Here is a 12,302-nt window from a genome sequence, read left to right as displayed (position 1 = left end):
ATCCATGTAATTTTGATAAACTAAAAATGTTTCCACAAGCTTCTGGTGTTCTCTGTTGCCTTATAACAATAGGTCCTAATGGGACCAGGCAGGAGTGTTTCATGGCATGGATTTCCTACACCTACAAAGACCAAAAAGCTGCTTCCTTCTCTTTGTGCTGTATTATCATTCATTTGATTTAGGATTGGGAAACATTTTTTGCAAGTACTCATTGTTTTTCTATCATGTATTTTCTGGTAAGATTTAAGTGATGATGAAACTTTTTGATACATATAAAAAGCAGTCACTTCCTGCTAGGTAAATGTCTTGGTGCTGGAGACATGCATGAAATACTTGGGAGTGCTGAAACGTACTTGGGTTTGTTTTTATTGCAAGCTGTTATTTTGTTAGGACACGGGGTGGCAATGACAGGGAAACACTCATTATATGAAATAGTCTAGAAAGCCTTTTGATCATTGTTTTGCTTCAGATCTGTGTTTGATATATCCAGCTTGTTACTTGGGTATACATACAGCTATACCCATGAAAGCATTTGGCATGTCCTGCGGATTGTGCTTGGCAGTAACTCTTTAAAGCAATATATATGTGCACAGCCAGGTGTTCCTGTCCCCTAAGCAGATAGAGAAATTAAGCCAGAGGAATCACACCTGCCTGAGACCACAGCAAAAGAGCTGAGATAAAAACATAGATATGTTTGATGCTAAAATATATAGAGAATCACAGACAGGCTTGCATTGGAAGGGACCTTAAAGTTCATCTCATTTCAGCCCCCTGCCAGGGCCAGGAACACCTTCCACTAGACCTGGTTACTCAGAGCCCCATCCAGCCTGGCCTTTAACACTTCAGCCACAGCTTCTCTGGACAACCTGTGCCAGGGCTTCACTACCCTCATTGTAAGGAATTTCTTCCTAACAACTAATCTTAGTCTCTTCTCTTTTAGTTTAAAACCATTCCCCCTTATCCTATCTCTCTATGTCCATGTAAGAAATCACTGTCTTTTTTATACAGATATAGCTGTAAATTCCTACTGTAGCAGCAGCTGCATGCAGACATGTGCATGTAAACATGCAGTGTCCTCTCACACACTCCAGTAGAGGACAGGGCCCTTCAGGACAAGTTTAAGGGACCCTCAGCAGCTTTCCATCATTCCTGTGCATGTCCTTGAGCATCCACCTGCCCAGCCTTCCATGGAGCTCTCATTGACCATCAGTGGTCTGTGAGTGAAATCACCCAAGGTGCAGCAACTCACCAATAAATTGAAAACTCACAACATGTGAAGTGCTCTCAAAGCCACCAACTAACTAAACCCTAAATATCAAAACCCAGGAAGAAATATCTTTGCCGCTTTCTTTGCACTAAGATCAGTGCTGCTATTAGACCAACTGTGCTTTTATACCCATATCACATTAATTGAAAACACCAGTGGAGATGTTTTCAGTTCATGAGATATGGCTGTGTCCTTCTAAAACTCTGGTGTTAGGGTCCATTCTACTGCAAAAAATATATCCAAGGCCAGTCTGAGTGGGGCTGGGAGAAATCAGATCTAGTGGAAGGTGTTCTTGCCCATGATGGGGGAATTGGAACTGGATTATCTTTGAGATCACTTCCAACCCAAACCATTCTGTGATTCTGAAAAAATAGCCTGAGTCCTGGAAACCCTGCAGAAATTTACTAATTCTTATCAGGTGCTGCTAACAAAACCACCTGGAAGCTATTCCCGTCAAAATTAAATAAAGCAAGGAAAGCAGGGCCCAAGGTAAAAAAAAAAAAAAAAACAACACACCAAAAAAAAAAAAAAAAAAAAAACAAATCAAATGTACTCACAGCCTTGAGCTGTGAAGGTGCCTAACTGAACAGCTCATGCATTTTAACTCCCTTCTTCCTGTGCTGCAGTGCTCCTGATTTTGGGGTTCTTTGATCCACCTATTCATAGCTGCAAAGTGAGCAGAATTTAATCAGGCTCTGACAGGGCATGGTTGATTTTAATACCAGCCTTCAAAAAAGAGCTGTCAATCAGGGATGAGCTTAAATACCTTCAACCTGGAACTCCTTTACAGTTCTGTTGCAGTTGAGTGGTGCTTGGTCAGCAGTGGAGGAGCTGGGCATCTGCAAAAGGCACCGGGGGTCTCATCTGGGCACTATCAGGGGAGTCCACAGGGGCTATTCCTCAGCCTCTCTGAAGGGGTGGTGTGACACTTTCATGAAGCTGGCATTTCCAGGCCACATGAGAGGAGAGATTTCCTTGTTGAATAAGAAGTGGCTTTCCTAACTGCATGTCCCAAAAATCCTGCTGAGCTTTTGTGGGCCAACAGGAAAAGTAGGTTGATGCTCACTTGGATTAAACCTTTCCTTATTGTAGCTGGAATGGGCATAGTGAGGACAAGGATTACTTTCCCTACGTAATCTCAAGTTATTTTAGCTGGGGATGTTAGATAAAATAGCCAGTAACTGGCAGAATGATAGAATAGGGGTTAATTTCAGGTTTACTATCTGCCAACACATGCCATGCAATCAGATAAACACAGGATTTCAGCTGTCATCACAATATCTTATGCATACTTAAAAATAGAGCAGTTTTTCTCACATCAAGAAGAAATGGAACAGGTTTATATATAGGATGTGTACAATCAGGAGGCTAGAAATTTTGAAAAAGTCTGCCAATTCTAGAGAAATTCCCTATTTTTAAAATAAGAAATTATATTAGGCGCTGTAGAAATTCTCATGGAGAAATTTTATTATTGCAAGCTGCACTGAATAAAAAAGAAAGGGAACATCTTGAGAAGCTGGACTATACAGAATGAGGCAAATTTCTGTAGGATTTTCAGCAGAGAATATGGGACTATACAGAGACTCAGAAACTTCTCTATATGGTAATATCCTTCCTCCTCTGCTTTATACATTTCTGTCCTTGCTCTTTTGTCTGTTCTGGTTCATTGGGCCTATCACTTTTAATGATTGAAAGTCTGGAAGGCAGAGAGGGAAGATGACAATCTAGCAACACCCCAGCAATATCCTAATCCAATTTTCACAAGAAATCACTTGCTGGTTAAGGCCTCCCTCTTGAAAACACCCACCTTAGGCACAACCACAGAATTATAGAATAGTTTGGGTTGGTAGGAGCCTTAAAGATCATGTCAAATCTCATGTAGGTAAAATGTAACACTTCTTGGCAATGATGCTTTACATTATGAATTTGTGACTAGGGAGATGAGTATGGTTTTTTGGCTTGAGCCCATAACTAGTATTTGAGTTTTTTATTATACCCCTTTCTAAGAGTAGTTGATGCGTGGTCGAGAATATTTTTAAGATCCAGCCTGTTTTGTTTACGAGGGATGCACAGAACAGTTTGGCTCTGTAAGCATTATATGAGCGAACAGCAGCAGGCAGTTTTCTTGCTGAAAAATCTGCCAATAGGCTTCCCTGCTCTGCTGCTTTCTCTCCTGCTCACAAGCCTTCTTCTTCCTTAACACCAACATAGCTTGTACCTTCAGTCTCATAGAGTGTCATAGAGGTGTCACTAAGGTTGGAGATCTCCAAGGTCTTCTGTTGCTTCTTGTCTCTCTGACTTCCTTGTTTTTGCCCGGCTCCTCTTTCCCGGGGCGCTGGCCAGGCGCTTCCAGGAGCAGCCGGAGAGAAGCAACAAACACCTTTGTGGGTTCGTTTGATACGGACAGAGCTGTTCAGAGAGCGCGATCAAGACCGGGATAAAGAGACTCAAGAGATTGGACACTTGTTGTGCAGTCTAAAGTAGGTTGTATTTGCCCGAACGCCGCACGTACAAGTGACAGTGGTCTGGGGTTGAGTTACAGGTTATATAAGGGGAAATAAGAGATAAGGTGAAACCAATAGAACAATGCCCAGTATGAATACATTATAGGTAAAATCCAATGGGAATAGCTTCAGGGGGAAGGATGAATACACGTAAAAATACAGAATAGAAACTCCAGCTTTAGGTTTAGGAAACAGAAACTCCCATTGGAAATTCACAAAGCTTTTTTGCTCCGTTTGTGTAGCTGTACACTACAACAGTCTTCATGTTCAACCTTTGAGGAAATTCCACTTTTCCCACTAACCCATGTTGTGAAGTGCCACATATACTCATTTTTTATCATTTCTAGGGATGGGAACTCCATCAGATCCCTGGGGAACCTGTTCTGGTGCTTAAACACTCTTTCAATGAAGAAATGCTTCCAAATATCGAACCTGAACCTCCCCTGGTGCAACTTGAGGCCCTTACCCCTTGTACTATTGCTAGTTGTGGTATTACATACCCAGTCTGATCATTCAGGTGACATCATCCCAGCCAAGGTTTTGTCATTACCTTTTGTTCCAAGATGTCCTTGTTAGTAGCTGCTGGTATTTTCCAGCATAACCAGTGCTTGCCTGCTCTCATTTCCTTCTGAATTCTATGGGGCTGTGCTGAAGTGAGCTCAAAAGTGACATCCCAAGCTGTTCAGCATAACAGTGTCTTTGAAGCCAAGGCTTGGACTTCACTTCTAAGACCAGCTGCAGCAAAAGGACAGCATTTTCCACTGAAGATAAGGGAAAGAATTTACATCTTGAGAGCATTCCTCTCACCATTTCCCTGCAGGGGGGAGGCTTATGATTTTTCTAGCACATGCAAAGGCACTCTTGAGGAGTTCTGCTGTGACAGATTGTCCTATTGCCCATGGAGACACTATGGCAGCATAAGATGCCAAGCTTCCTATTGCTTGGGCTTCATCCCATTGTGGTTAACCTCTTATGCACTTCAGAGTAAGAAATGATTACTGGGTTGCAGGTCCCTCAGCTCAGCTGTAAGAGGGTCTTTTTGTTTTCCACAGCACCCCTCCAAGCTGGGTTTCAGCTACAGAGGCATTTTGTGCTGGGAAATGCAAATAAATAACACAAAGGTATTGCAAGGCTAAAGTCCAGTGTGGGTGTATTTCAGCCTTAAAGGCTTTAGATTTCTTGGTTTTGTTTTATTTAGCTTTTTAATTATTTTTGGTCTGTTTCAGAAAAGCTTTTCACATACAGTGGTCTCCCAAAAGAATTTATTTGAACTCATTGATGGGTGGTGCATACGTTATGGGTTGTGGTTTCATTGATATGCTCAGCCTCACTAAGTAGATGGCATATTAAATGTTTTATTTACCCTGTGTGCTACCTGTCATCTAATCAGCTTTTGTGTTTCTGCTGCATTCTATTTGTATTACAGTGAGAATAAGTGGTTTCATGTAAATTAAAGCCACATGAAACCTTTTAAAGCCATTTTAAAATACTAAATGGGTTTGCAAATAGGTTTGTCAGACAAGGATTGGAAAAACAGCTCCTTGCTTACCCATTTACTCTTCTGTATGCTTATTAGAAGTCCCCACATGACGTTTTCATCAAACATTGCATCCCAGTTCTCATCTGGAATGCCAAAGTCATTTATACTGTGCTCGAGAGCAGTTTGCATAAACAAGAGGCAGTTAACAAAGAATACAGTTGTGAGCTGTGATTGCAAAGGTTATATTATAAATTACAACACAGATGTACAATAAAGTCAAGACATGCAGCCCTGTTTTCTTGTTTGCCTGAAGCACAAAAGCACATTGGCTTAAAAGTTTCTTTGCCTTTATTGACTATTGTTGCCAATATGGATGATTGTGATGCTTTCACTGTGAATTATTTTGTTTCTTACAGGTGGATCGTATCATCTTCTGCGTCTTTTTGGAGGTTGACTACAAAATTTTCAAGAAGAAAATGGGCGAGTTTTTCCCTCTAGGTAGGTGTAGTAATCAAGCACCATTTGACTTTAAAAAAGTATGCAGAAAAAATGCAACAGTTGGCATCTTTTTTTCTTTCCAAAGCCAAATACTGAAATGTGAACTTTCTTTAAAGATCAGCTGCGCATAGAGGCTCTGATCCTGGACAAATGCAGACATTTAAAATGTGTGAACCATTTAAGCTACATCTAATACTGCTTTTGTATGCTCAGTACAGCTAATCTCTTCATTCCATTTTCCCAAAACTTGGTGCATGGCTCTGGCTCTCTTGACTTGAGAAGGAAATTATTTGCACTAATGCATATAGCTCCTAGTGTATATTGCTTTTCTATACACTTTGTACACACTTTGGTCTTTCATTAACAATGCTGGTAAGGTTTCTCTGGGTCTGAAAAGATACTGCAGGGGTTAGAGCCCAACTGTGTCTGAATGAGGACTTTAAACTTGAGCTATCCAAGTGTAAGAATGAATGGGAGAAAGATGGCTCTCACTGGAGCACTTGGGAAATGTTAGCCATTCATCTTGGATTTCACACAGGAGGTTGCTTTCTAGATTTAAGGAAACCTGGCGGATAGTAAATTTGTTAATCCCCCTCCTCCTATAAAACTGTGATTTATTTTTATCGTACATCATTAGAAATCTGCTCTCCGTAACTTTATCAACCCTAATACTCCTCCCATTTTATTTTGCTTTGTGCTTACTACAGTCCAACTACATGTGAAAAGATCCAGAGTTTAGTGTTTTATCTCCCAATACTCCCTCTGTCTAGTGAAAATGGCCCTGGAGTAATAGGAAGTAGAGCTTTGGTGTGTTCAGAGTTCCATTAATTTCACAGGACTGTGTTGTCACTATAGCCTTAGTGTATTTTTCCTTTTGCTTTGTCTGGTAGCATGGAAGTTGTGATATTTTTGTTTCATCTCACTAGAACAAAGCTTTTTTTTAGATGACTTTGTAATCGCCACTTTGCAGTGATTGGCAGCTGAAACTTAAAGACCTATTGAATTATTCAGGTAGCATCAAATGATGTCTAACCACTTAATAATATTCTTGTCTGGAGCACACTGAACATGCATTTCAAGAAGCTGCTTTCATATCTAATCCATTCAATGAGTGATTTTATTTTTTTGTCAGCGTACCCAACCCAAAGGATAAAGTGGCAGTACCCTGCCTACTGTTGCTGGCTATGTTACTGCCCTTCAGATTAAGTGAGAGAAGAATACAGCATCAATTTGTCAACAAATCAAGATCATTAATGCTCACTTTCATCTCTAAGGCCTTGGAAATTGTGATGTAAAGCCTGGTATTATTTCTATAAATGTAAGACCCACCTGGGTTTGAAAGTTTGAGAGACAAGAAGATGCTTCAGAGCTGTATCATGACAAGCCTAAAGACAGAAAGACAGCAAAGTGGAAGATTTATTTAATTTGGATATTTTTTTTAACCTGACATTATTGAACTCCTGTCTACAAAGAACCTGTGCAGCTGGCTCTTTTGTTATAGAAAAACATATCATTTCATTTCACCACATTATGTAGATGATCTGCCATACCATAGTTTTAAAAGTATGTTTATTCTCATGTATGTAAAGTTTTTATGGGTTTTTTTCTCAAACAAAAATTTGGATTCTGATGTGTGACCATAGACAGATGATCATGGTAGGGACCCTCTAAATCCACTGTTCTGCATATATGGCTATAAAAAAGGTTCATCCAAAATTTACAGCTGTCCAGAGAAAGTTTAATTCTCAGTATCTGAAATTTAGATAGATTATTGTAGGATTAGGTTAATAAAATGCCTTAGGACCCATTTTCATAGACTCCTGGTTGTAATTTTCTCATAACTAATGATTCTGATTTTGAGATGCCTTAATGTTGCTGGGTATCTGCTGTCTGATTAGCCAGAGTCTTAAAAGGAACCTGTTTAGCTCTAGAACTTTATTCCTGATTAAGTGAAGGATTTCCTGTGGGTGGATCAGTAGCCAGGGATTCAGGAGGGCTTTTAGTGTCTTATTTTTAGTGTCTTTAGATCTTCAACTTGTGAGTAGACAGGGAGAGGTAGGACTTTCTTCCCAATTCACTCTCCTGTAGTGTCACTGGAGAAATGGTCAGTATCTGGGTCTCTCTTGTGGAGTGCCCTAACCATTCATATACAGTCTCAGGCTTTCTTTGCCAGCTTGAAATGACACTTTTCCACAGGGTACCACCACTTCAACAGATGTCAGCTAAAGTCAGCCCCATGCTAAACTGCCTCCTGGTGAGAACGTCAGCTGAAGGTCTGGATGGAGATCACCAGATGACCATCGTTCCATCCACCAGATGCCATTTGTTCCTTTTTTCAGGTGTCTTGGGAATTGCCATCTACATTTAACATAGCAGACCTGGGCAAGTTATCAGCAGACTTTCTCACTGTAGAGATGTCCCCTCTCTCTGCAGGACTGTTTTCCTGCACAGAAGACTTAGCTAACATGGTTCTGTGTCAAGGAGTTAGCAACTGCCTCTACCTTTGGCAGTAAATTCCTGATATTTGTACTGTGGAAGAAATTAATGAAACTGGTGGTTTTGTTTTGGTTTAAAGGAAATCTATTAATTTAGTGAAATTAAAGACTTTAAGGATAGACTTGCCCTAAACATAAATTGATAGGACACTATCTAAACACTCACAGGAGAGAATAACACTGAGGTATTGCTTTAAGCTTAGAGAAAAAACATCAAGGCATTTTAAAAGTGCATCTTGCATTCAGAAACATTGTGAAATATATCTACTTTAATAGATGTGGACAAAAATGCTTAGAAAGAAGAATATATTCATAGAGTTATATACATAAATAATTATTACTTTAAACCCACTGCATTAATAAATCCGAAAAGACATGCAAGAGCTAGGTAATGAAAGTGGTAATGAAATGAAGCTAGAATTACACCTCAGTGCATTAGAGTAAGTGGAATATAGATATAGGAAAATTGTTCCATTAGTTGAACATATCATTAGGCCTATTTTGCAAGTGGAATGCTGAAGAAATTAGTCAAGTAATAATATTGATATCAAGACAACTGCCAAGAGTCTTGTCATTTTCAAACTTTAAATATATAGTGGGAAGAGACAGACTTCGAAGTAATGTCATGTCTTAGTGCAGGAAAGCTGTGCAGTAACTGAGCAATTGTAACTGTCTCAGCATTTCTAATTCAATCTCAGTGATTACAGAACCCAATCCAGAGCCAGCATGCTCCAAGAGGGAGCAGAGCACCACTTATCTTTGATTCAGACATAGGTTCTCATTTCAGTGTTGTCCAGAAAAGTCCTAGTTTGGTTAAGTAAAGGCAGAATTTTCTATTGATCCTCTCAGGTTTTGCTGAGAAGATTTTGTATATTCTAGTAAGAAAAGAGCAGTAGAAAGAACAACTTCATTTGCTTAAGATGGATCACTGTTTTAATATATTAAACATTGCCACAGTGATGGGTTTTTTTCTTTTTATGAATTGAGTCCTATCTCTTTGTGCAATGACATAGCCCAGCTATTCTCCCTTCACCTGTGTTGGAACATTCCTTCTACTTAAACTGAGAGAATGTCTTTCAGGAAAATAAAATATCTTTGCCTGCAGTTCTGGCTCATATGTGTAGTTTTTACATTGCTGGATTCATTGCTATTAGTAGTACAAGTGAGTTTTCTGGGAAAGGAACTGCTACTTAGATAATTTTTTCTTTTGGAATGCATTGTTTTTCTTAATAGAACTCTATGGAGTCCAGACATCAGGCATTACTTTTCTTGCTAACTAAACATATTTATAAGACTTACCAGAAAATTGAATCCCCCTTAAAAAGCGAGATTTGCCAACATTTACCTTGGAGTGATACATACTTCTAAGATTCTATACATAAGAGGAAAATTAAGAGCATTTGTAAACAGTTGCCAGCTGGAGCAAAGATACCTTTTTTCTTTTCTTCCTGTATTCTGTGTACATAAAGCTACTTAATATGTCAGACAGATAATCTTGTAAGGACCTTTGGCAAATGCTTATTTTTCATGGTGGCTGTTATATATTATAAACGGTTTATCTTCAATTGTAATGCTTAAAGTATTTCTAAATCTACCACCTGTTACCAGTGGATTGGAGAGGAGAAACATTTTTTTCTGAAAATGTTTTTTAGATAGAAATAGTGCTATAAAAGGGATGTCCTGTGAAGCTGCAGCATCCAAGGTTATGTTACTTCTTGCTACTTTAAACAGAGTAACAAAATTACTTCACTAAAACATTGCAAAAATTTTTGGAGAAAGGATGTTTGCACTTTCATTAAGCCAGTTTATAGATGGAAGGTACATGCTTTTAGACTTGTGTCCTTTTAGAGCTAATGAAAGGATGCTGAGCCCAAGAGTTTGTTGTTGTTGTTGTTTTTGTTCTTGTTGGGGGTTTTTTTGTTTGGTTTTTTTTTTGAGCCATTATCAATTGATGTTAGGAAAAAGAGAGAGGCATTGCTTCATCTTGAGAAAACTTTTTCTTCCTTCTGTTACAGGCTATGATATTTAATGCATTTTCTGCTTTCATCCTGGTTGATGAAAACACTGTTTCCCCTACCCAAACCATATGGATGAGAGCTACTGCCTTATAATAATTCTCCTATTACTTCAGGAGGGTGCACAACATCCCGCTTGTGCATAAAATGTGCAAATATATTACAATTGCAGAGGAAATTCATTGTTAAGAGATCTCCCAGGCTTGGAATCAAATTGGAAACTGTCTAAATGGCTGAATGAAGGCCTTTGTATTAAAAAGGCCAATCTCTGCACTAATACGTGAGCGAACTCCTAAGCAGGGGCTGTAATTTCTGTACTGGTATTGAGAGGCATCACTCTCTCTGCTTACTATGGCAGACTGCACTGGGGCTGGAGCAGTCCTCTGCATGAGCAAAGGAGTCGTAAGTTAGCCCTTAGCAAGTAATCCAGTATCAAATGGATAATTCATCTGATAAATTTAGCCTCTCTATTTGCATTTGCAGTGTTCATGAGCCAATTCGTTTCCATAATTCATCACCTGAATGTATTCCACAAAATATTTTTCATGGCCTTTATTTTACTCTGTGGAGAGGTGCCAAGCAGTTAACTGGAAGTGCCCAATATCCTTTATGGGAGGTTTCACCTGGGCAGTGATTTGCCTCATAAGTCACAAGGCTTTGGTTTTCTGACTGGTTCAGGCTGGAGTACAAAGGCCACCAGGGCGCCAAAGAAATGTTCCTTAGGGAGTAAGATTTGGAGGAGTTTTATATCTCTTTGGTTTTCTTCTCCTGATCAATAAGGGCAGCCATCCTGAAGGTTTTGGTTGCTGCTGCTTTTCCTGTCTCCACGCAAGTTTTCCAAGTTGTTGTCTTCAGAGCTGATGAACACCTGTGATCTCGCAGGGTGAAACTGGAAGCAGTCAGACCATTGTATTACTTTCTTCACTGCTTCCTCTCACAAAGCTTGCAAGATGTTGCTTGCTGTCTTGCTTCCCCAACCCCATAGTTCTGATGGAGCTGTTGTCTTAGGGGACTTTGATTTCTCTGCATCATGAAACTTCTGTCTTGTCCCTTGGAGATCCTGCTTGGCTATTCAGATAGTGACTGTGCCATGACCACGCAGCCCTTTCCTTTCCAGAGCTGTGTATCAAGCCATGGAAAGCGTAGCAGGATACGCCTCAGTATTTATGCAGTCATAGCCATCCAGCCTGCTCTGGATTCCATGCCAGCATTTAATATTCCCCTCAGATTTCAAGTCTTGTGGAAGTCTTGTGTTGAGGCAGGGATGAGTGAGGATTTTTTTGGTGGGTGGAAGACAGCAGTCAGTTTGGAGAAGTTATGGCACACTGATGTTTTCAGGTGGGTGCAAAATGCTCTCTGTATCCCTTTGAACTGTCGTTATATTGGAAGATGTCATACTCAGATGGCTCCTGCAAGGCCCCTTATTGAAGGACTTGATTCCAAACAGCTGGAGAGAAGCACAGCCCCACTGTTTCCCCTGAGGGCTCCTTGGCCCTCAGCAGTAGAGGCTTCCAAGGAAGCGCTGCCTGGAGGAGCCTGTGCACTAAAATAGGATATTGGCTTTGCTCTAGTTCTCTCCCACAGCACCTTCGTTCCCTGATCAAGTACCCTACAGTGTAAATAGGTTGCTGTAAAAATTGTTCTCAATCCAGAAGCTTGAAATAGACACAATGTTTAAAGTATTTGTCCATTTTGAAACATGTCTGAAAACAACTTCAAAAATCTCAAGGTCAATCTCAAGAAAATCTCAAGGTCACTTATAGCTAAATGTGTTCATAACTGTAAACCAATCCTTTTCTTTGACTTCCTGTCTTTATTTGCCATGGTAAAGACTGTGCCAGTCCTACCACTCATTGGGGTTGTCAATTTTGCCCATTTTGCTAACATCTCAATGTAGTGCAGGAGAGTGATCAAGCTCAGGAGTGATGCTTGAGGGACTGAGTATATAGTTGATGGTTCAGATACTCTTTTCAGCATCTTAGGAGATAAGCAGATCAAGAAAGGGTTCCCAGCACCTTCCAACATGGCAGTGGGTTTCCAGAA

At 40.0% G+C, this 12,302-nt stretch overlaps 1 protein-coding gene across 6 annotated transcripts in view; it reads left to right on the top strand.

Annotated features, from left to right (window-relative positions):
* MACROD2 (mono-ADP ribosylhydrolase 2) overlaps positions 1 to 12,302 on the top strand; it is an 852,188-nt gene that overhangs the window by 760,126 nt on the left and 79,760 nt on the right. For all 6 annotated transcript variants that reach the window (XM_053937065.1, XM_053937064.1, XM_053937063.1 and 3 more), the window contains one exon: positions 5,668 to 5,749. In XM_053937065.1, coding sequence (XP_053793040.1) covers positions 5,668 to 5,749 — 82 coding nt within the window. The remainder of the gene's footprint in view (positions 1 to 5,667; positions 5,750 to 12,302) is intronic.

This window comes from Vidua chalybeata, chromosome 3 (genome assembly GCF_026979565.1).
Source record: "Vidua chalybeata isolate OUT-0048 chromosome 3, bVidCha1 merged haplotype, whole genome shotgun sequence".
NCBI lineage: Eukaryota > Metazoa > Chordata > Aves > Passeriformes > Viduidae > Vidua > Vidua chalybeata.
The sequence above is the reverse complement of the archived record's forward strand: the minus strand, read 5'-3'. Positions and strand labels throughout refer to the sequence as shown.